The sequence below is a fragment of the Rhipicephalus microplus genome, chromosome 1 (genome assembly GCF_043290135.1).
Source record: "Rhipicephalus microplus isolate Deutch F79 chromosome 1, USDA_Rmic, whole genome shotgun sequence".
NCBI lineage: Eukaryota > Metazoa > Arthropoda > Arachnida > Ixodida > Ixodidae > Rhipicephalus > Rhipicephalus microplus.
This window is the reverse complement of record NC_134700.1, coordinates 168,477,468-168,500,073: the sequence shown is the minus strand read 5'-3', so window position 1 is coordinate 168,500,073 and position 22,606 is coordinate 168,477,468. Positions and strand designations below refer to the sequence as shown.

The 22,606-nt window shown below is 47.8% G+C and overlaps 1 protein-coding gene and 1 non-coding gene across 2 annotated transcripts; both read left to right on the top strand.

Moving 5' to 3' along the window:
• Window positions 1-4,102: 4,102 nt before the first annotated feature.
• On the top strand, window positions 4,103-6,574 carry LOC119178572 (neprilysin-1). The gene has a single exon (XM_037429778.2). It carries the CDS (start codon window positions 4,103-4,105, stop codon window positions 6,572-6,574), a length of 2,472 nt encoding a protein of 823 aa, XP_037285675.2.
• A 1,986-nt stretch (window positions 6,575-8,560) lies between these two features.
• On the top strand, window positions 8,561-8,644 carry TRNAL-CAG (transfer RNA leucine (anticodon CAG)). The gene has a single exon. It is a non-coding gene; the product is annotated as a tRNA-Leu (tRNA).
• Window positions 8,645-22,606: the final 13,962 nt, after the last annotated feature.

Below are 22,606 nucleotides of genomic sequence, written 5' to 3'. Positions count from 1 at the left end.
ACCCCAGCAATTATCTTTCTGTCTTTCATAAGCAGTGCATGCGCGCCAACTAAATTGTGTTTCATTTGGGAACGAACTTCATTTGCAGCGACAAGAGATTCGTGGTGGATAATGTGTAGTGCCTGTTTTGTGCAACATTTGTTTAGCGGACGTTGATCGGTGTTTAGAAAGTGCTCTTGGCGAAAAATGTGTTCTTAAAGTCTTTAGGTATGTTTAAAGATTTTAGGTACGTTTTAAGTATACGTCTAAAGTTTTATGTATGTGGGCAATTTTTTATTTTTTTTAAGAGGCCCCATTTCACAACCGTAGACAACTACTTTGATGCTATCTATTCTTAACGCTTTTAAACAATGCAGAAACGGCCTGACCTTCACCTATGAATTTGCTGCAGTTTATATATATATATATATATATATATATATATATATATATATATATATATATATATATATATATATATATATATATATATATATATATATATATATATATATATATATATATGGGTCTCGTTTTCGCTGATCATCTAAGTTGGCGTTATAGTCCCCGGGTGCAGACGGCCATGTTGCCTTATGATTCTTCACAGTGTAAGCTTGTGAAGAGGCGGATTGCTAAACTGTGTCTACGTTCCACTCTTACGAAATCATGCCCACATGCACCGCAAAATAGCTTTAATGATCAGGTGTGGCGTTTATTGGCGGCCAATTATCCTTGCACGGCGGTGACGGTGATCGCAGAGGCTCTTCTGCGTGGTGCCAAAGCAGCCCGGTTCAGCGTCGACCCCGGGCCCGCACCACAGGTGGCGTCCATAGATGATGCCTTATATGCATCGCATTTCTCACAACTTGAGTAGGGCAGCGAGTATAGGCACGATGTGCCGATGGTGGTATCTGCCCAGCGTAAGCTGGTTGGGCTTTGTCCCAAAGTCTACTCTGGCGAGAAAAAATCCAGTGGTAGCGGGAAGAATCACGCTTTGGCGTATGCAAAATGTGCCACTGGCGTCGTCTATGAAATACCGCTGTCTTGTAGGAAATCGTACTAGGAAACATGAGCTTTCGTGTAAGAGAGATCGTGCAAGGGAACATGAGCGTTCACTTAGAAATAACGGGAACGCGCATTTCCCACGCATTGCAAAGCTTGCACATGTGCTTACCAATTTGCCGACTGATTAAGATGTTGGGTAGGAGCGGTGATACCACCAGCCCGCGAACTGGTGGAAGCTTTTTGTATATCTGACACATGCAATGCATGTGTGAGTGATACGTCTGTATCTTTATTTGATAGTGAGCATAGTTTGTTACGTGCATAATTTACGAGCATAAATAGTTACGAGCATAATTTGCTAGTGGCTTTGGGACGCAAAACTCCAGATAATATTATTAAACATACTTTTTTTCTTTAGTTCTTTCTTTCTTCGTTCACCAGCTTCAGAGGCACAGGAGCTCCACCAACACCGCCTCTGCAGTTTTGGTGGAGCTTACGAAGAAAGAGAGAGAAAAAGGTGAGAAAGCGGGGAGATGTATACTGGAGTAGTGGCCGGGTGAGAGAGAAGTCTATTTATGTGTGCAAGTCGGGACCAGCGTCCTTGACACGATCTATAAAACCGCAGCGCTGGAACTCGAGATAGATTATAGTGGGACAAGCGATATGCACGCTTGCCGTGAAGCTAGGGTAAGTGCAAGCTGGCAGAAGAGCAAGCAGCATTTACGCTTATGCAGCCCTGATACGCGACCAGTCCTGCCACAGATACGTCGATTGCACGAGACCGTTTTCAACGAAAAGCACACACAAAAAACGTACGAATGCATAGACAAGAAGAAGAATAGGAAAAAAAAGCAGCTTGTCCTATTGAATCGAATTGGCACGTGCCCATTCAGTTGTAGTTGGAATTGCCAACACTTGAGCGAGTGATGATAAGGGTGCTGCCAAGCTGGCAACAAGAAGGAGTCGACCAACATACCCGAGAAATCACGAGCGATATATTAAATAACACGCATTTACATGAGGTGCACTTGGGCGCAGCCACCTCGGGCTCTGAAACGAATTTTTTCTTAAATTTTGGATTTTGCGACGTGTGACTACGGTGATCGTCAAACGTCGAATGCGTCTACTCACTAATTTTCGTGGGTCTTCGCCTACAATTACACAATGCGTTTGGTTGTCAAAGATACAATGCGGCAAGGCTACCGCCGAATTCGGCGGCACCAATACGCACCCGTAAAATAGTCTATACGAGTAAGCATGCGATGGGTAGCGAAGCTCCTTCCTTGTGTACGTGGGAGTTGTGAGAAATTTCTTTCGAAGAGGAAACTGACCAGCACAAACCCGCTACTGTGCGCTCAGACATTCGTTAAAAAGTCACCTGATGGGAAAATTACATTTGCTGCTGCCAGAGTGTCCAGTACAACGGATCGAATCAACACAATCAGTGCCCACAAGATCTCCTCGATAAACTTGTAAAAGATTAGTGATTTCGTCCTTCTCATGGGACCAACTTTTACATCTTATCACGCACTGTCGAATCCACTGAGCGCTTGAGAAGGCTGGCAGTCCAAACCACACACGGTGTCCACTTCAGTAAACAGCACTAAAGGCTTGCTCCTGGATCAGTTTGAGGGGTTTCTGAAGGCTAACACGCATTCACACGCACGCATACAAACGCATGTGCGCATGCACGCACGCCAGCCAAGCACTTAGCCTCACTCAACAACCGTCCACGCTGTTTAAATTGTTGTTGTCGAACATGGTTTGATCAGCGCAGTGCTCGCTATTAGCACGTGAACTTGATCCAAAGTACTGGGAAAACGCCTGAACTGACGTCACAGAGGCAAATATTGTTAGAAAGTTCACCCATTTTCCTAACAATTACCACTCACATTAAAATTGTAGGCCAATGATGCCCACTAGTAACCATGAGCAAAATGTTAGTAACAGCAGCTGTTACTCACCTTCTTGTGTCATTACTAACCTTTTACTACCCACGCTAGCAAATGCTTGAATGTTGAAACGGTTACCAAGTTTTGCGCACTGTTCGTAAGTTTTCATCATGCTCGTATTTAATGAACTTGTTAAACAAACTTTAGAGGTTATTACTACGAGCGTCTAACAACCTATTTAGTAGCACGGGGATGCATTCAAGTTCATTGAGGCAATATATCCAAGCTTACTACCGATTCTTATGTTTTGAATACTAGGGTTAATTGAGGCGATATTATGCAAAATAGACGTAACTAAGTGTTTTCCTTAATACGCTTGATTAAAAGCCCTACACTACGTTACCTCGCTCACCGAAAAAAATTGTATGTTGTATAAATAAAGGCGCCTTACTTAACTTATACATCCTACAGCATAGCCGCCCACCGGCACCAGCTGCGTTCCCCAAAGTTAGGGCTATAAATACTCTTGAAACCGCTTAGGAACTGTATTTCTCGCGTGAACTTGTGTACGGTGTGCTAATCTGCTTTACGACACAATGTGCGTAATTGCTCAGTGATATATCGAAATGTAAGTAAACCGAACTTACTAAGTACTACAACCTTTTTTTTAATAGTGCAGATATTTTACGGACTCGCACCAACGCAGCAAAGTACCGTCATACCAACACTGTTATACCTCCAAATTTAATATCCTGAATATAGGATGTGTATATATAGCCGCGCCAGGTTGTTTTTGTGTATGCTTATATAAATTGAACTTGAACTATAGGAGTGAAACTGAAGCGCGTGTGAATGTGCTTACAGAGTTTTGATGTGACAGCATTATCGTAACTTGCCGCCCTTAGCGACGGCTCCCATGCAGGTTGCGGCGGAGAAACACGGCGTCACCGACATGAGCCGTAAAATATGACACAAATGAGCTTTTCAAAAAAAAAATATCAAGGATTCTCAAAGTTGTGTTGAATAAGCACTTTATGTAAACCTGTTTGAGCCGGCTTTCGGTTATGCACACTAACTTGGCAAATGTCACGCAAATATTGCTTTTATGTTAACAGTAAAACTTACGATACACAGACGACGAAAACGAAGCAACAGATCAGAGGCGAGAGCGCGCGCCACTGCTTAAATCACTGAAGAAGAAACCTCCGCCGCTGTCAGCCACAGCGATGTCCCTGAGCGCCGACTTCGAAAACGGCTCAGAATACGCGGACGATCACGGCACTGAGCCCGGCGTTCGGTACTCCCTGCAGTCGGTCCAGCTGTCGGGCTCAACGTCACCTCCAGAGCCCAAATGCACGACCGTCCAGACAAGGTCGCGGTCGCAAATCTTGGTGGCTCACTCGCCCAGCCGGCTGCCGTACGTGGCCGTATGTAGCGTGGGCCTGCTCATGGTAGTCGTGGGCGTGGCTGTCACCACGTACAAGCTGCACGTGGGCGGGGCCATCATGCTTATGTTCAACCACTCTATGGAGCTACTGCGACGTGGTGCCAACGGTTCGATGAGCGCCGGCGGCGGCGATGACATCCTGGCTGGAGTAGACAGCCAGTACCACCTAGCGAAGCACGAGCGGAAGAAGCTCATGCAGTTCAGCTGTAAGTCTGACGTATGCGTCTGGACTGAGAATTACCTACAGGGAAGGCTCAACTCCAGCGTCAGCCCATGCACGGACTTCTACGCGCACGTCTGCTCTCGACACTGGTCGGCGGGAGACCTGGACGTTCAGTCCAGGGCGTACAGAGAGAGGGCGTCCGGCTTGATGATGATGGACATTGAGAGGTTCTTCCGAGACTACCTAAAGGAGAACGAGGAGCGCTACCACAAGTATCCAGGCGTGTTCCTGCATCAGGCAATCTCGCTGCTGCCCAAGTGCGAGTCCCAGGAGAAGAACGACCAGAATTTTACGTCGCTACGAACTCTCCTGGAGGAGTACAACTTGGCTGGCTGGCCATACAAAAAGGCTCCTCGTGGTGCCAACGTTGTGACCATCTCGGCATTTGTGGACCGTGATTTGGGCGTCTTCCCATTTGCTAGGGTGTTCCTGCGGAAGCCTTTTGAAGATGACCGCGGATATACGGTTCACATTGATGCGCCAAGCTTGACCCTCAAGAGGTACAACCTGGCATACCTCGATGAATCACCCGAAAACTTCACTCACAAGGTGGTCATCGCATTGTCGCTTTTAGAAAAAAAGCAAGACATGACCGACCAAGCTGAGGCCATTGCTCTTCTCGAGAAGAAGCTCCACAGTGTTATGGCCACGCCGCACTTCATAGAATTCCAGGATCGCATCAAGCGCGTGGGCCAGCTGCACCGTGACGGAAAGTGGAACTGGAAAGAGTATCTCACTATACTTTTTCAGGATATCGAAACTTTCGACAACGATAAACCGGTAGCCCTCATGAATCAGGACTACATCAGCAAGTTGCCCGCCGTTCTGAACGAGACGGACACTGTGAATCTTCTGAACTATGTGGGCTATCGCATCGTAGTTCACGTGTCCCCGCTGCTCGCCAGAGCAGCCAGCCCCCTCTTGCGCTTGAGTCACGATAACTACCTGCAGTTTGTACCTGACCGGCGTCAAGCCTGTATGCACCTGCTAGAACGACTCTATAAGCATGGCATGCGCTTCTTCGGTCGCATGACATTCAGCAAGAACAACTCGACACTCCTTCTGAAACACTACGACTACAGTATGTCGAGCTTGGAGGTTCAGCTGAAAAGCAGCATGACGGACCGCCTCCTCTCATCGTCCTCATGGCTGGACCGCTCGGCGATCGGCATTGGCGTCGACAAGATCGAGAACATGCGCTTCCTTTTCCTGGCCAGCACGGACGACATCAACACGATTGCCAGCTACTACAACTTCAACGCCCAGCCTTTCGACCCGAGCCACTTGCTAGGGAGCTTCCGGGAACTGCAGGCGGGTACCATGAATGTGTACTGGGAAACCAAACCACCTAAGGACGACCTCGACGCAAGGTATGACCACACCGCTCTGTCTCCCGGGCACGAGTACTTTTTCGGGCGCAACGCGCTCTTCATTCCACATGCCAGCGTTGCCTTCCTGAACGACATCACTAAGACTATCGAGCCGGTTCTATTTCCCCTCATTCTGCCCGAAGTGTTTCGAGGCATGTTCGGTGCTGTGGACCGTCGCGGCGCCACCATCGACCACAACCTCGCGGTGGCCACTTGGTGGAACACGGATGAAATGAGCAAGTTCTCTCATCTAGAACTCTGCTTCCAGGACCAGTACTATGTCGAGATACGAGACCTCATCGGCGACAACTTCGAGGCGAGAATGAGGCTCGAGGAGAACGTGGCGGACAATGCTATCGTGGGGCCGATGTACGACATGTACATGAAGGCGCTCGCAGCCAAGGACGGCACCGAAAGGCTGAAGATCTCGGTGGACGAGCGCCAGCTTGACATGGAGCAGCTGTTCTTCGTTCTTTACGCCGTAGGACTGTGTGATAATCCAAGCCGCGATGCCTGGATACGAAAGCTCAACTTCGGTGAGATCCCTGGCAGACTTAGAGTGAACATACCGCTGATGAACTTCCCCAAATTCTCGACAGCATTTGGCTGCGCGGCAGGAATGCCTATGAACCCAACTCGAAAGTGTGCAATCTGGTGAACGCTCAGATATCCATCGAAACCTAGACATCAGGGTCGTGTGTGGACGCCTAATCAAAATAATTGTCATTGATGCATCAAGTTTTTTTATATATCAGTCGAGCGCAATAAATCTGTCGAGCTGCCTAAACTGATTGTTTTTCTACGCTTCTTAGTTTCAGACGCGAGTAAGCCGGAGCACAGTTAATATTGCGCTTTTAAAGAGTGATTTCAGAATAGTATGGACTTTTTAAACTGATTCGCGATTTCATTACATGAAGTGCAAGCTGCATAGCAGTGAATAGTGCACTAGAAGCTTCTAGTACACTTTAGCAGTGAAGTAACAAGTGTAGCGATAAAGCTTCTGTTGGCAACACCATTCACAAATATTGCCAAATCCACGCTATGATTATGAGGTGAACTGAAGTGGAGGGCCTCGGCAATTGCGACCACTGTTGTCCTTTTAAGTGCGCTGACAAGGCGCAGTACATGAACCTCTAGCAATTTGTCTCCATAGAAATGCGGGCGCCGCTGCCAGAATCGAAGCCGCTACCTTCAGGTTGGCAGCCGGTCACCTGAACCGCTACAGCACCGTGGCGGTTGGTTGGTTGGTTGGTTGGTTGGTTGGTTGGTTGGTTGGTTGGACCCAAGATGAATGGCTCAACCCACCGTGGGGTATCGGCGATGAATTGCACGGCAATTGTATTTTGGGAAAAAGAAAAAAAAGGGGGGGGGGGATGCCTTATGTTTTTAAGACAAACAAAAAGCTTAGTTGTGCTAACAGACTATTATGAATTGTTCAGAAAAACAAATAAAAATATAAATATAGAGAATAAAAATTATAATAAAGAATTTATGAAATAGAATAATGACGAAAATAAGTAATTAGTGTGTGCTTGTGGAATTAGCATGGTAGCCGTTTTGATTCTTTTATATAGTTATATATCTGATGCAAGACGAAAGCCTGTTCAACCCTTGGTACCAGAACTTTTCGTCATTGTCACCGGGATATCTGTTCTGTTGAAGTAGGATGCCTAATCGAACCAAGGCGGTTTTGATCGCAAGCATCCAACTTAGTAAAATTTAATATTTCCCAACTATTATATAATTCATTACATTTACAATTACTATATAATTCTTTCTATCGAATTATTTGTTTCCTGGCCAATCCCCCAGAGTGGATGTGAGCCATACATTTATGTCACCATCATAATCATCATCATCACTTGGTAAGGCTTTAATGGGACGCAGTGTGAGGGATGTGCGATAAGTTACCTCGAGGTTTTCAGTCCATTGCATCATTGTTTGAATGATAGGAGACAAAGTGGATATTGAAGGCAAAGAGGACACTTTTCAACTAAATCTATAAGCGAATAGAATATATTTAAGACAGTGTCGTATTTTTCAGTTTCTCTGTAATAATGATGGCTTGTTGACTTCAATAACCCTGTATTTTTATTTAATTGTGAGTTATAATGTTTTATTCCTTCATATATTTTTGTTCATTAATCGATCAATTGATTAACTGCCTAATTGGATAATTGATTGATTGATTGATTGATTGATTGATTGATTGATTGATTGATTGATTGATTGATTGATTGATTGATTGATTTGTATGTGTGGTTTAACGTCCCAAAACCACCCTATCATTATCAGAGACGCCGCATTGGAGGGCTCCGGTAATATCGACCAGCTGGGGTCTTTGGTGTGCCACGGCTTTGGTGTGCCACTGTCTGGCTACGCCACTGCGATCATTTCGATGGGGCGAATTGAATTGAAGCAACACTTGTGTACCCATGTATAGATTTACGTGCATGAAAAAAAAAAGAGAGAGAGAAGAAAGAAACGGATGTGAGCCGCCTCGTTTCGGCGCATAAAGCTTCATCATACTATTTTATGGTTTTATTTGGGTAATACCCTACTCTTTTGAAACGAACAAAACGCGATGCCACAATCTTAGCGCCTTGGTATTGACATAGTGCCGCTCATAAATCTCAATCGTTCTGTCAGGATGGCCGAGCGGTCTAAGGCGCTGCGTTCAGGTCGCAGTCCGGTCTTCCGGGCGTGGGTTCGAATCCCACTTCTGACAAAGTTTTTTTCTTATTGAGTTTTTTATCTTCATTTTGTTGATGGATTGATCTGTGGGGTTCAACGTCCCAAACCCACCATATTATTATGAGACGCCGTAGTGGAGGGCTCCGGAAATTTCGACCATCTGGGGTGTCTTTAACGTGCACCCAAATTTGAGTACGTGGACCTACAGCACTTTCGCGTCCATCTAGAATGCAGTATCTTTGTTTTGGTAATATTTACTGGAATATAACGTCCCAAACTAACGATGTAATCGTGAGAGACGCCGTAAAGGGCTTCGGATATCTCAAAGATGGGGGGGGGGGGGGGGGCGTTTTTAACGTGCACCTAAACATAACTATGCGGGCCTCGAACATTTTCGCCTACATGAAAACTCGTGGCCTGCGTGTCAGCAGTGAAGCTCTATAACCACTAGACCACCGTGGTGGGAAGCCTGTCAGTTTATTTAAAGAGAAAGAGAGAGAGCTCGTTTCCTCGTAAATTGTTCTAGCTCCATAAACTTTCTTTAGTGTGGTGTTCAGCAGCCTCACGGCGTACGCCCGAGGTGGTATACGTTGACGAACGCTTCGATAACAATGAAATTCATGTGCGGGAAAGCATGGGGAACTTCTGTGGCCTCCATGCTACAACTGTACAGGGCCCTATTTCTGGGTCTATTGCGCTACAGCTTGCCGGTACTGACTAACACTTGCAAATCCAATACTCATTCACTGGAGAGTTTGCAGGGTCAGGCACTGCGTATCTGCCTAGGACTGCCCCGATGCGCTTCTACTTATGCACAATCATGCTTGCCAAAGACCATCCGGTCAGGACATATTGTAACGGGTGCAAGAGAGGAAAAGTCAAAAACTGGTTTATTATGGGCGAACTTGTGCCCTGAAAATTATGTGCGAAAAGATGGAAGAGTCCGCTAGAGCGTTCCAAAAACAAAAACTGTTCTTCTGCCCAGGCACCTTCTTCTTCTTCGCAGCTCCCACCCACACTGGCTCGTGCCTGTAAACAAGAGGCATGAGTCGTGCGGCCCCAAGCAAGAGTGCGCACAAGACTGTGGACGCTGATTTTTCATAATGTCCGATATTGTAAACAGTCTCTGTGGCAATATAGAGTTGTGGATTGCCTCAGAGCGCACATTCGACATGCTAGCCGTGTCCCCGACCACCACTTGGCCCTTCTACCCTCCAGAAGACCATGTGCTACGTTTTCAGACGTCATAGCCAAGCACCTAAACAGCATTCCATCAAGATATACGCCCGCTAAGAGAATGGCATGTCCTTTGTGGTGCCTCGACCAGCCGCAAGTACGTCTAGAAATTCCGGGTATCAAAAAGAAAAGCAATCACTCTAGAGTAGCATTGAAGCAAGCAACACTGCTATTATTACATGAGTTGTACTTGGACCGAACGCAGATATACACTGATGGGTTCGTCTCGTCCAGCAGCTCATCAGGTGCTGCTGTAATTCCGGCTGCAGCAATGACAATCAAATTTAAGTTGTCGCATATGACTACATCTACGGCATCAGAGCTTGCTGCTATAAGGGCTGCTTTACAATATCTCGTCCAAGAACGTCCAGGAAAATTGGTCATATTCTGTGATTCGAAGACAGCGCCTCAGAGTTTGCAGTCTGCCATGCGTAGGAGGAGTCATGAACAATTGGTACAAGAAATAAGACATTGCCATCATGAAGCTCTAGCACGAGGGCATGATATTATATATCAATGGCTGCCTGGACATATCGGTATTACCGGAAATCAATTAGCCGATAATGCAGCCCGCTCAGCCCATGAAGGAACCCGTGTTGTCCCGATTCCTCTATCAAGGAATGATGCAGCAAGACAACTTTACCTGCAGGCTCGAGATCTCACACGCACGTTCTAGTCGTCTACCAGCTTCCAAAGGTGTCCATTTTATGAACTGGATCCTTCGCTCAAGATAAAGCTACCATCACAACTTTCCCGCTCCGATGCGACACTGTTATGCCGCCTTTGGTTGGGTGTTGCATTCACAAAGGTGTACTCCTTTCGCATTGGTATGGCAGACACTTCTACATGCGACTACTGCGGAGCTGAAGAGACCATTGAACACGTCCTGTGCAGCTGCGCTTGCTACGACACACAGCGATGCCAGCTCCGGATGGTTTTGAATCAACTTGACCCCGGACCATTTTGTGTGCATAAGATTCTAGGACCTTGGGCATCTGCCTCAGTTGCGCAGAAAGCGACTAAAGCACTGCTACTTTACTTAAAGTCAACAAACCTGAGCGACCGCCTGTAGACTGTGTGCGCTCCCCCGAGTGTGCTCGTGATTGTGTGTACCTTCTCATCTCTCTTCAACCTCTTTTCTCCCCTTTCATCCCTTCCCCAGTGCAGGGTAGCAAACCGGATGTGCGTCTGGTTAACCTCCTTGCCGGTCCTTGCATCTTTATCTCTCTCTCTCTCGACAACACTTCACCGTTGAAATGGTTACGCTCTATTCGTCGTGTTAATGCAACGTGTGTCATGGCGATCCCGAACCAACACTCTGTCAGGTCTTCTTCAGTCATGCCAAATCTCTCCCGTGTTTCGGTGTTATTATTGAACCATACTCGTAGCTTTAACGGGCCCTTAAGCCACTTCCGATGATTGTATCAAACATTTCAAGTGAACACGCGTACCTTGTGCAGAATGCCGTGACGATCATCGATGCCACAAGTGGTAGCGTTACGGGAAGGCGGCGCGCCACGATTTCCAAGAAACAATCCCTCCACCTCTCCGGGTCTTTCCGGCCTCCGTGTGACGCCCAGAAGGTGAATCTCTGACGCGTAGCGCAAACATGCCGCGATTGGTCGAGCGAAAACATACGACTTTCGGTTAGTCTGCAAGCAGCTGTGCACGCTCCTTGTTCGTCGTGTTATGTCGTGTAGAGTAACTACATGTATATGGCCCCTACCATATACAGGAAGCATATACAATTACTCCAATTTCGTGTCACCCGCATGCGCCACCTACTTGCAGCACACGTTCTACTAACCACGCACAGACCACCCGTGCAGCTGCATGTCATGCGAGATTGGGAGGGGCACTCGGCGAGAAGGCAAAGCGGCTTTGGGAAAGGATACCAGCGGAGCAGGAAAGAGCGAAAGCAGTAATCACCGCGTTTCTATAATCAAGCGCGTCTCGCTCGGCTATTATGTGACCGTTTCGAAAAATTCTCACGGCTAAGTGTTTGTTGTACACTTGTACACAACTTCCCCACCACAAGTGCATTTCGACCTCTTTCCAAATTTTGTCGTGTGCTAAAGAAACACAGTCTATGATTTAAAGTTCCATGTGTACTCTGCTATGGGAGAGCTGTCAGCTGCCCCAAAAGTATCAAGACGGCTAATCAGTTTTACATGATTATTCGCCAAGACCACGTAATTTACTTTAAGAATAATCTACAAACCGGTCCCCTAGGATAAGTCTGAACTTTACCACTACATGTGTCCTGCTTGATTACTCCGCCCCGCCGCGGTGGTCTAGTGGCTATAAGGTACTCGGCTGCTGACCCACAGGTCTCGGTATTGAACCCCGGCTGCGGCGGCTGCATTTTCGATGGAGGCAAACATGCTGTAGGCCCGTGTGCTCAGATTTGGGTGCACGTTGCATAACCCCAGGTGGTCGAAATTTCTGGAGTCCTACACAACAGCGTCTCTCATAGTCATATGGTGGCTTTGGGACGCTTAATCAAGAGGTAAAACAACAAACTGTGCTTTGATATTATTATTAGGCTAAACGCAACAATGGTACATGACCAAGCGTGACAATTGTACACGAGGCGTTGTGTGTCTCGTTGCAGCGTCGGGCGTGAGCATGAGCCATTCAAGGCTACCCCCTTGAAACACCTGAACAGCTGCGTTCAGAATTCGCATTAGGCGGTATCGTAATCATCGGTGATTTTTAGGGGCGAAGCTCCTTAAGGCGTGGGCTGTGCGTCCCCTGTATGTAGCCACCTCTCGTTTAGTTCTTGCAGTGTTCACTAGATGGCGGTACCGTCCCCTGGATGTAGCCACCTCTCGTTTAGTTCTTGCAGTGTACATTAGATGGTGGTACTTGTAGCTGATGATGAAAAGATGCAAGATGTTATAAACTAGACGGCGGTACTTGTAGTTGATGATGAAAGATGCGAGATGTTATAAACTAGGAATGATATCACATATGGCGCGTGTCATTGGTGGAAGGCAGTCGTTCGATTTAGTGCGGCGACGTACGCTAGGAGGAGCGTTGTAATGAAATAGAGTGGGCAAAATGTACGGAGGATTCATGGTTTACCAGGTTTACCTCCGAAGCTTCGCCCACTCATTATCATTCACTTCGTGGATATGGCGGCACTTTTTAACGGTCAATTAATTAGCTCAGTAATGCATTCTATGTTCTGGCTATTAGTATTTCCTTTGGTTAAGCACGCTTAGCGGACAAGGAAACTGCACCATTCCAGGCATTTTCTTTAGCTCGAAGTCGTTCGTTTAAAGCAGGGTTCTCACCAAACACACCTAAGCAAATGAGCCACAGCCACCCAATATAGTCCCGTAAGTGCCAGGGCACTGAAAGAGCTGGTTGCGGGGTAAAGGTATCGGGCAGTTTCATATAGTGAACGCTGCCATTTGAAAGGAACATTTCCCATATCTCCTATGCATGTCATTTCTGAAATGGATTTAGGCACAGGATTGACAACAAGTTGCTACCGATCCCCATAATAACTAAAATCTTGGCACCGGTTGCGAAATATATAATTTCTATTTCATGGTTATGCCTCAAAAGATGGGATGCCTCACAGGGATAGTGCCTCAGACCAGGCAGGCATGCGTAGCTCACGGACTCATTTACAAGTAATGTAAAGAAATGCGGGGCGAAGACAGTCATATGCGAGCGCGGGCCGCGTGTTTAAGACTTCTGGTCCAAACAATAAAATGACGGCTTAATTTATGTTTTTTCGGCATCGTTGATTGAATAGGCTACAAATAAAGTGATTTGCGCATTTGGTCGAGCTCTGCATTAATACCAGATAAAGTACAAAGGCTTTTCAGAATGAGGTAAGCTGCGTGTAATGTTGCAAGATCGTTGCCCTTAGCCGTTATAAAAAGTTACAGCACACTCCCATAGTAGAGTACGAAGTACTCTAAATCGTTACCCACGTTTTTTGCTAAACACTACTGGAGGGACGGCTCACCACTCTCCTATAGTTGAGAACGAAACGCTCAAAATCGCTAACCATGTTTCTAAACACACGTTGAGTCAAAATTACTTTTAAACCACTATCTACTTCCCGGGACGGTTATATGCTATCCCATGGTAAAGTACCTCGTATTCTAAATCGTTAACAACCTTTTTTTCTAAACACACTCTAAATCGTTACCCCTTATTTTAAACACTCTGTAGCGGGACGGCTCAGTGCTCTCCCATAGTTGAATGCGAAGTACTCAAAATCGTTAAACATTTTTTTTTCTAAATACACTTTTAAGTCTTTTATGAAAGCATAAGGCTACGGGATCAAATGTGAGGCCGACGGGACGGCTTTATGCTCTCCCATGGTGGGTGCCTATAGTGCTCGTACTCTAAATCGCTGCCCACTTTTTTCTAAACAGACAGCAGTGCTGACCGTCCGCGTCTTTCGTTGTAGGGCAACTCCGTTCACGGCCGTTCTATAGAAAGGCACGATGAGTAATTTTTGTCGATGCGGCCTGATCAAGTGCGAATCCAAAGGGATGGCTTTCAGCTTTCCATTATGTTCTAAACTTTCCAATATGTTCTAAACACATAGCGGAATTAGTGATCGTTTAAAATGGGACGGCACATTGTTCTGCCTTAGTAGAGCACCTTGTACTCTGAATCATTTAACATTTTTTTTTCTAAACGTAAGTTTGCTTGGCAATGCTGCGAGCGCTGCCAGGGCGTAATTTTTCTCGATGCGTCCTCATCAAGTGTGAGGCCCATGGGACGGCTTTTAGCGCTCCCATAGTAGAGTACCGACCACTAAATCGTTAAACACTTTTTCTAAACATATAAATCGTTGAACATTTGTTCTTAAACAAGAGTACACGTTATTCTGAAGAGTTCTTCGTTAGATTACTAGTTGCGTTTACGGGACAATACTGCCATTACTACGGGACAGTATTCTCCCGTTGTATAGTACTGAGTGCTCTCAAAGTCCATTTCACATGACACAAAAAGAAGAATTTGCAGACTGGGCCGTTCGTTCTCGCCCCAGCGGTCAATGGTGACTTCGGTGAGCGACCGACGAGTTGGAAATTGGTCGCTCTGGTCGCTGCGGCGGAGAGGTTTTTCGGTCGAGACCCGTCGAAATAGCACTGGGCAGGCCGATCGAGCCATTCAAGTTGCGTCGACGTGTTTGTTTTTGTAATGGCCGATGTTGCGTACTTTAAAGTGAACGTAGATTGGAAAGCTTTCTTAAATGACCAAGCACGCGTGCTCTTCGTAACTGTTTATGAACGCTTGATAATATTATAACGTGCAGATGGTTGCATGACATTTCGAAAAATCGGCAGTGTCTGCCGCAAGGAACGGCGGCAACAAACGTTGCTCACCGCACCAGTCGCAGAGCGAAAATCGCAGAACACTTGCAATTCATGAGAAACAAAATCGCCATTAGCGGTGGTTGCGATTGCGAATAGGTCGAAGGAGAGAGAGAGAGAAAGAGAGAGGGGGAGATAAAAAGGAAGACCGGGAGGTTAACCAGATATTGGCATTCGGTTTGCTACCCAGCACTGGGGGGGGGGGGGGGGGGGCAAGGAAGAGAGCGTAGCTTGTGAGTGAAGGTGAGAGGGTCCCTTATTCCAGGAACCCTCTGGTCTGGACCGCCCGCCGAGCTCGAGCGACGAGTTGACGCTGCTCGACCAGGTCCGGCTGGAAGATGGCAGCCTCCCACGCTTCACTGAGGAGGTCTTGGTCCACATCTGGTGCTGCCGCTTGTAGCCTTGGGACGCTTACTTTGCACTGCAGTAGTAGGTGCGCCAGAGTGCCTGCCACATTGCAGTGAGCGAACGAAGCTATTTTTTCCCCTGCAATCGCGCCATGTGAAGCAGTCTTATCTCGTCCTTGATTTTTAGAGCTTATAGCATACCATAGAGCTTAAAAAGCATCCTGATCTCCTGTGGTTATCAACATGTTAGTTAGTGTTTGTTAATTGACTAATTGGCATCAATAAAACAGAAAAAAATCAGCACGAGAAAACACTCACAACTTCGCTGTCACAACCGATTTTATTTCCAGTACAGCACATGCAAGAATACAAAGACAATTTTTCTAAATCTACTTGAAGGAAAGAAAAAGTGAATTTCAGGGGCACGTTTTCATTTTTTTTCTTTATTTTTTCTTTATTAGACGCAGTATTAATGAGAACTAACAGACAGTGATGCTAGGGAAAGTATAGGGGATGTTACTGGCACTATTTGTAAAGTAAATGTGAAGGAAAATGGACGAAAACATAACCTGCCAATGGCAGTGACCGAACCCGCGACCTTCGAATAACGCGTTCAGTGCGATAAATCTACTCTCTCTAAGTTGTCTTTCTTGTAGGTTGTAACGCAGGAGCATTACATGTTTCATCGTGCGACATTGGTGTCACCAGAAAGCCGTTACAGCAAAGTAGTAGTAGTAGTAGTAGTTGCTGTTGTAGTAGTAGTAGTAGGCTGATTGATTGATTAAAAACTTTATTGGACTAGTTACAATGTGCTCTCGCTTGTTAGTAGTAGTAGTAGGTAGCCACCTCTCGTTTACTCCTGGGAATGTCCGCTGGATGGCGGTACTTCTATATGAAGAATATATGATGAAAAGATGCGAGATGGCGGTACTTGGAGTGTTCGCTAGATGGATGGACGGACAGACAGACAGATACATGGACGGAGGGATGGATGGACGCATAGACGAACGCAGGGACGGACGCACGGATGGACGCAGGGATGGACGGACGGTCGCATGGACGCACTGATGGACACTTCGCCCCACTCATCATCATTCACTCTGTGGTACACTGTGATTTTTTTCTTATGCTCATTTCGTCGCTTACTGTATAATAATTTATTAACTAATTCGTAGTAAATTATCTTTAACCTTTTAACAAGTATAAATAATAACACCGCATGAGCGCGCCTCTTAAGAAATCACGATCAGGACAGACTCACTGGCAGCCACATACGGGCCTTTTTCCAGGACCAACTCGCTCCAAATGTAGCGGGTGAGCTCGCTACGAATGGACGTCATAATCCCGCTATATATTAGTACACCTGGAGTTGACACTCGTTAATCATGAATAAATCAGTTGGAAGTGGGCGCTGTGTGTGTTTGATGCCTGGGTGTGTGCAGGGGCGGCGCCAGGATGTTTTTACTGGGGGGGGCAACCACGAAAAGTGAGTTCCTCCGGGATGGGGGGGGGGGGCAAGCTAGCCCTGCTCCTACTAGGTTTTCAATATATGCTTCCGGGCACTTGGGTGGGCATAGGGGGGGCAGGCGAGAATTTTGGGGGGGCTCCAGCCCACCCTTGCCCCCCCTGGCGCCGCCCCTGGGTGTGTGCGTGTGTGAGTAATCGTGTCGTGTGTTCGCGCTCGAATTAACTTTTAGAAATGTTGCACCAACTAGCCCAACAAACAACGTACAAGTTCTTTTAAATATATATATATATATATATATATATATATATATATATATATTGTAGTGAAGAAGAGGAGCTTCAGCGGCATTTCTCGGCGCATCAGGGGCATCGCCATCAGTATAAGCTCGTGCTTGCTGCGCTTGGCCGGACGCTGCTGACTGCTTCGCTTTCTGCGTTCTGCGCTGCAAATAAACCCCGTTACAAGTGGTGGATTCTGCTGGGTTTCGATCATCCTGGAGCTTCGGAATTGCATTTTACCATCCACTATGCCTACCGACGCAAGCGCCGCTCCAACTCCTCCATCGGCACCGCCTACCGTTCTCTGCGCCTGTTCTCTGCGTCTGCGAGATCCCCCTGTTTTCTCAGGCACAGAAGACAAGGACGTTGACGACTGGATTTCAATGTATGAGCGAGTGAGTACTCACAACAAATGGGATGACGCCGCCAAGTTGGCCTACGTCTCCTTCTATAGCTGTCGGACGTGGCCAAGCTGTGGTTTATAAACCACGAAGCGGAACTCCCTACATGGTCGGTCTTCAAAACGAGCCTCACACAAGTTTTCGGGCGGCCTGAGGTACGCAAACGCCGTGCCGAACAACGCTTACATACTCGGTCCCAGCAGCTTGGTGAGAATTTCACAAGCTATATTGAGGACGTTCTGGACCTTTGCAAGCGAGTCAACGAGTCCATGTCCGAAGAGCTTAAGATCAAGCATATCATGAAGGGCATTGAGGAAGACGCTTTCCAAATGTTGCTTTCTAAGAGTCCTCGCACTGTCCTAGAACTGACCGAGTTATGCCAGAGTTTTGACGAGTTGCGCAGGCAACGTCTTTCCACCCGACGTCCCTCGGTGCTCGACAACTCTTTGTCCAGCCTGTCCACCCTTGGCATAGGAGAAGACCATGCCCCTCTTCTCTCCAAGATCCAAGAGTTCATCCGCGCTGAGGTCGCTCGTCAGCTCTCTTTGATGTCTTGCGTACCCGATCAACCACGCAGATCGACGTCTACACTCCGCGACTTCATTCAAGACCAGGTCGCACAAGTTCTTCCTCCCGCTCGTGAACCGCCGCCAGTCGCCGCACCTCTCACGTACGCCGAGGCCGTTGCTCGACCTCAACAGCCTGCGTTTCAGCCAGCGCCTACGTATTCGTCGCCACCCTTTTCGCCACCGATCTATTCACCGCCGCCTATGCCGATACCACCTCGGCCGCAGTTTTCTGCCCCCCAGCCGCAAGTCGGAGTCTACTCCGACCAATCGCGGACCCACGACAACCGTCCCATATGTTTTGCTTGTGGTGGTGTTGGCCACGTGGCACGTTATTGTCGTCGTCGCCAGGCTGCTCAGAACATTCGACGGATGCCCTCTTTCGACCCTCAGTTTTCTTCTACGCCTTCAAGCCCTCCTTCCTCTTCATTTCCTTCTGATCGTCCACACGGCCCGACCCGCCGCTCCCCATCTCCACGTCGACGTTCGCTTTCCTCTATGCGTCGCCATTCCGGACCCACCGACCAGGAAAACTAACGGCCGTAGTTCCCGAGGCACGAACTGCGTCCCCGTCGCCATGCACAAGTCCTCGCACCTGTCCAGCTAACGTCATTGAAGTGTCAGTCGATGGTATCGTCGTCATGGCGCTTGTCGACACCGGAGCCGCTCTATCCGTCGTTTCCATCAACCTGTGCCGCAAACTCCGCAAAGTTCTGACGCCATTATCCGGCCTCTCTCTTAGAACGGCTAACGCACAAAGTGTAACACCTCTCGCAGCCTGTACCACACGAGTCGTCATCCAAGGGATTGTGTATATCGTCGAATTCGTAGTGCTGCCCTCGTGTTCCCATGACATGATACTCGGCTGGGACTTCCTTGCGAGTAATAATGCCGTCATTGACTGCTGTCGCGCTGAACTTGAGCTATGTGCACTTCCTGATGTAGACGCTGTCGAAGCCTCCCTGCCGTGTTATAAACTGTTTGTTTCCGACGACACCACCGTACCACCGCGCTCTTCTCTGCTGGTGACTGTGTCGTGTGACGCTATTTCAGACGGTGATGTTTTATTTACGCCCTCTGCCCTGTTCATTCAACGCAAATGTTCTCCACAGCCCATTGCTCTCCTTACTCTCCACCATGGCGTCACGAAGACGCTCGTGTACAATACGCTAGAAGGGCCTTTACCTTTATTCTATGGTGAATGTCTCGGTCACGTGCATCCGATCGACGCCCGTTGCATTTTTGACGCTCCATCTAGTTTACTTTCTACGGACCTCAGCGCACTCATTTCTGACTCTGTTGTTGACCAGTCACTCCTTGACGCTTTCCACCACTCCATCGATGTCGCAACGTCTACTTCAGAACGAAGCCAGTTAGTGAACCTGCTGCAAAAGTTTCGTACTTCTTTTGACAGCCACGCTTCTGGCCTCAGTCGCACATCGAACATATCTCACAAGATTGACACAGGAAGCCATACGCCTCTATGGCAGCGTCCCTACCGAGTCTCAGCGTCGGAGCGCCGTGTTATTGACGACCAGGTTGCTGACATGCTCCAGCGGGGTATTGTACAGCCTTCTAACAGTCCCTGGGCGTCACCGGTCGTTCTTGTTAAGAAGAAGGACGGCTCCATTCGGTTCTGTGTGGACTATCGACGTTTAAACAAGATCACCCGCAAGGACGTTTACCCGTTACCGCGAATAGACGACGCCCTTAACTGTTTGCAGGGAGAAGAATACTTCTCTTCACTGGATTTACGGTCTGGGTACTGGCAAGTTCCTATGGAAGCATCTGACCGACCGAAAACAGTATTTGTCACACCTGATGGGTTATACGAGTTTACCGTTATGCCTTTCGGCCTTTGTAACGCTCCAGCCACTTTTGAAAGAATGATGGACACTATTTTACGAGGCCTCAAGTGGAACACATGTTTATGCTACCTCGATGACGTAGTTGTCTTTTCCACCGATTTCGACACCCATTTAAATCGTCTCGAGCACGTCCTCACACGTCTCACTGACGCCGGCCTTCAACTCAACCTCAAGAAGTGTCGTTTTGGTGCCCGGCAGCTCACCATTCTTGGCCACGTCGTATCGCGGGACGGCATACTTCCTGACCCCGCCAAGCTTCGAGCAGTCGCCGATTTTCCGAAGCCAAAGAACTTGAAGGAACTTAGAAGTTTTGTGGGCTTGTCGTCATACTTCCGACGCTTTATTAGAAATTTTGCTTCTGTATGTGCGCCCCTTACGGACCTTCTTAGCGACGACAAGGACCTTTCCACCTGGTCACCAGCATGCGACGATGCATTCACCAAATTACGCCACCTGCTGACTTCACCACCCATCCTTCGCCACTACGATCCTGCCGCTCCCACGGAGGTTCATACTGATGCCAGCGGTGTTGGACTTGGCGCTGTGCTCGCGCAACGAAAGGCAGGGTTCGATGAATATGTCGTCGCCTACGCAAGCCGAACTTTAACGAAAGCCGAGGCTAACTACTCCGTGATCGAGAAAGATTGTTTAGCTATTATTTGGGCCCTTGGAAAATTTCGCCCCTACCTGTATGGTCACGCATTCGACGTCGTCACTGACCACCACGCCCTTTGTTGGCTATCCACACTTAAAGACCCTTCCGGACGACTTGCTCGCTGGGCGCTCAAACTTCAGGAATACGACATCCGCGTTATTTACAGATCTGGTCGTAAGCACACGGACGCCGACGCCCTTTCTCGCTCACCCATATCGGATGAAGGCGTTTGCCTCTCTTCCCTCGAGCCTGCACTTGCGTCATCCGCCTTGCGCAACATGACGGTGGAACAACGAAAGGATCCCTGGATCAGTGGCCTCATAAGCATTCTTTCTGATCCTCTCACTCCTTCGCCGTCTCGCGCTCTCCGCCGCCAGGCTAGCAACTTTTGCCTAAGGGATGATCTTCTTTATCGACGCAACTACCTTTCTGACGGTCGCAAGTGTCTCCTTGTGATACCCCGCCATCTTCGAGCTGCTATCTGCGAAGCTTTTCACGCGGACCCACAGTGCGCCCACGCAGGCCTCTTCAAGACATACGCTAGGCTGCGACTCAGATTTTATTGGCGTGGCATGTATAACTACGTGCGGAAATTCATTCGCTCGTGTGCTCAGTGCCAACGACAAAAGTTACCTCCCGGGCAAGTCTACCCGTCACAACCTCTTCCTTGTCCTAGTCGACCTTTTGATCGCGTCGGCATTGACATTTACGGACCACTACCATCAACTCTAGCTGGTAATCGCTGGATTATTGTTGCGATAGATCATCTGACACGCTATGCCGAAACAGCCGCGCTGCCGACTGCCACAGCCCGTGACGTTGGAACGTTTCTGTTGCAACGTTTCGTTCTGCGTCATGGTGCCCCTCGCGAGCTCTTAAGTGACAGAGGCCGTGCCTTCCTTTCTGACGCCTTGAAGGCATTACTCAACGAATGCCGAATCGTACACCGCACAAGTACAGCGTACCACCCTCAGACTAATGGCATGACGGAGCGCTTCAACCCTACTCTTGGCAGTATGCTGTCGATGTACGTCGCCTCTGATCATTCAAATTGGGACCAAGTTCTCCCGTTCGTCACCTACGCGTATAATACCGCCGTACAAGCTACTACTGGGTTTTCGCCATACTTTCTTTTGTACGGACGAGAACCTTCAAATACAGTAGACACTATTCTTCCATATAAACCTTATGAGTCCGAAAGTACAACTCTGTCCGAAGCTGCCCGACATGCTGAAGAATGCCGCAAGCTTGCTCGCTCTTTTTCTACCGAGGACCAGTGGCAGCAGCAATCCCGCCAGGCTGGGGACCGTTCGGCTCCAAACTTTCCACCTGGTTCATTGGTATGGCTTCGGGCACCTGCTACCGCGCCTGGCCGCTCCGCAAAACTTCTTCCCAAATACATCGGGCCATACCGTGTTGTAGAGCAAACGTCACTCGTCAACTATATAGTGGAGTCCATCATCCCATCCACAGACCTACGCTACCGCGGCCGCGACAGTCCACGTCTCGCGCCTCAAGCCATATTATGACCCATTAGTCGTTTCTTCTCCCTATTCCGCCAGGATGGCGCCTTTTTCTGCGGAGGGCGATTGTAGTGAAGAAGAGGAGCGTCAGCGGCATTTCTCGGCGCATCAGGGGCATCGCCATCAGCATAAGCTCGTGCTTGCTGCGCTTGGCCGGACGCTGCTGACTGCTTCGCTTTCTGCGTTCTGCGCTGCAAATAAACCCCTTTACAATATATATATATATATATATATATATATATATATATATATATATATATATATATATATATATATATATATATATATATATGTGTGTGTGTGTGT

Bases quoted from the DNA above. Each gene is read 5' to 3' on its own strand.
- LOC119178572 (XM_037429778.2), top strand. From the start codon at position 4,103: ATGTCCCTGAGCGCCGACTTCGAAAACGGCTCAGAATACGCGGACGAT.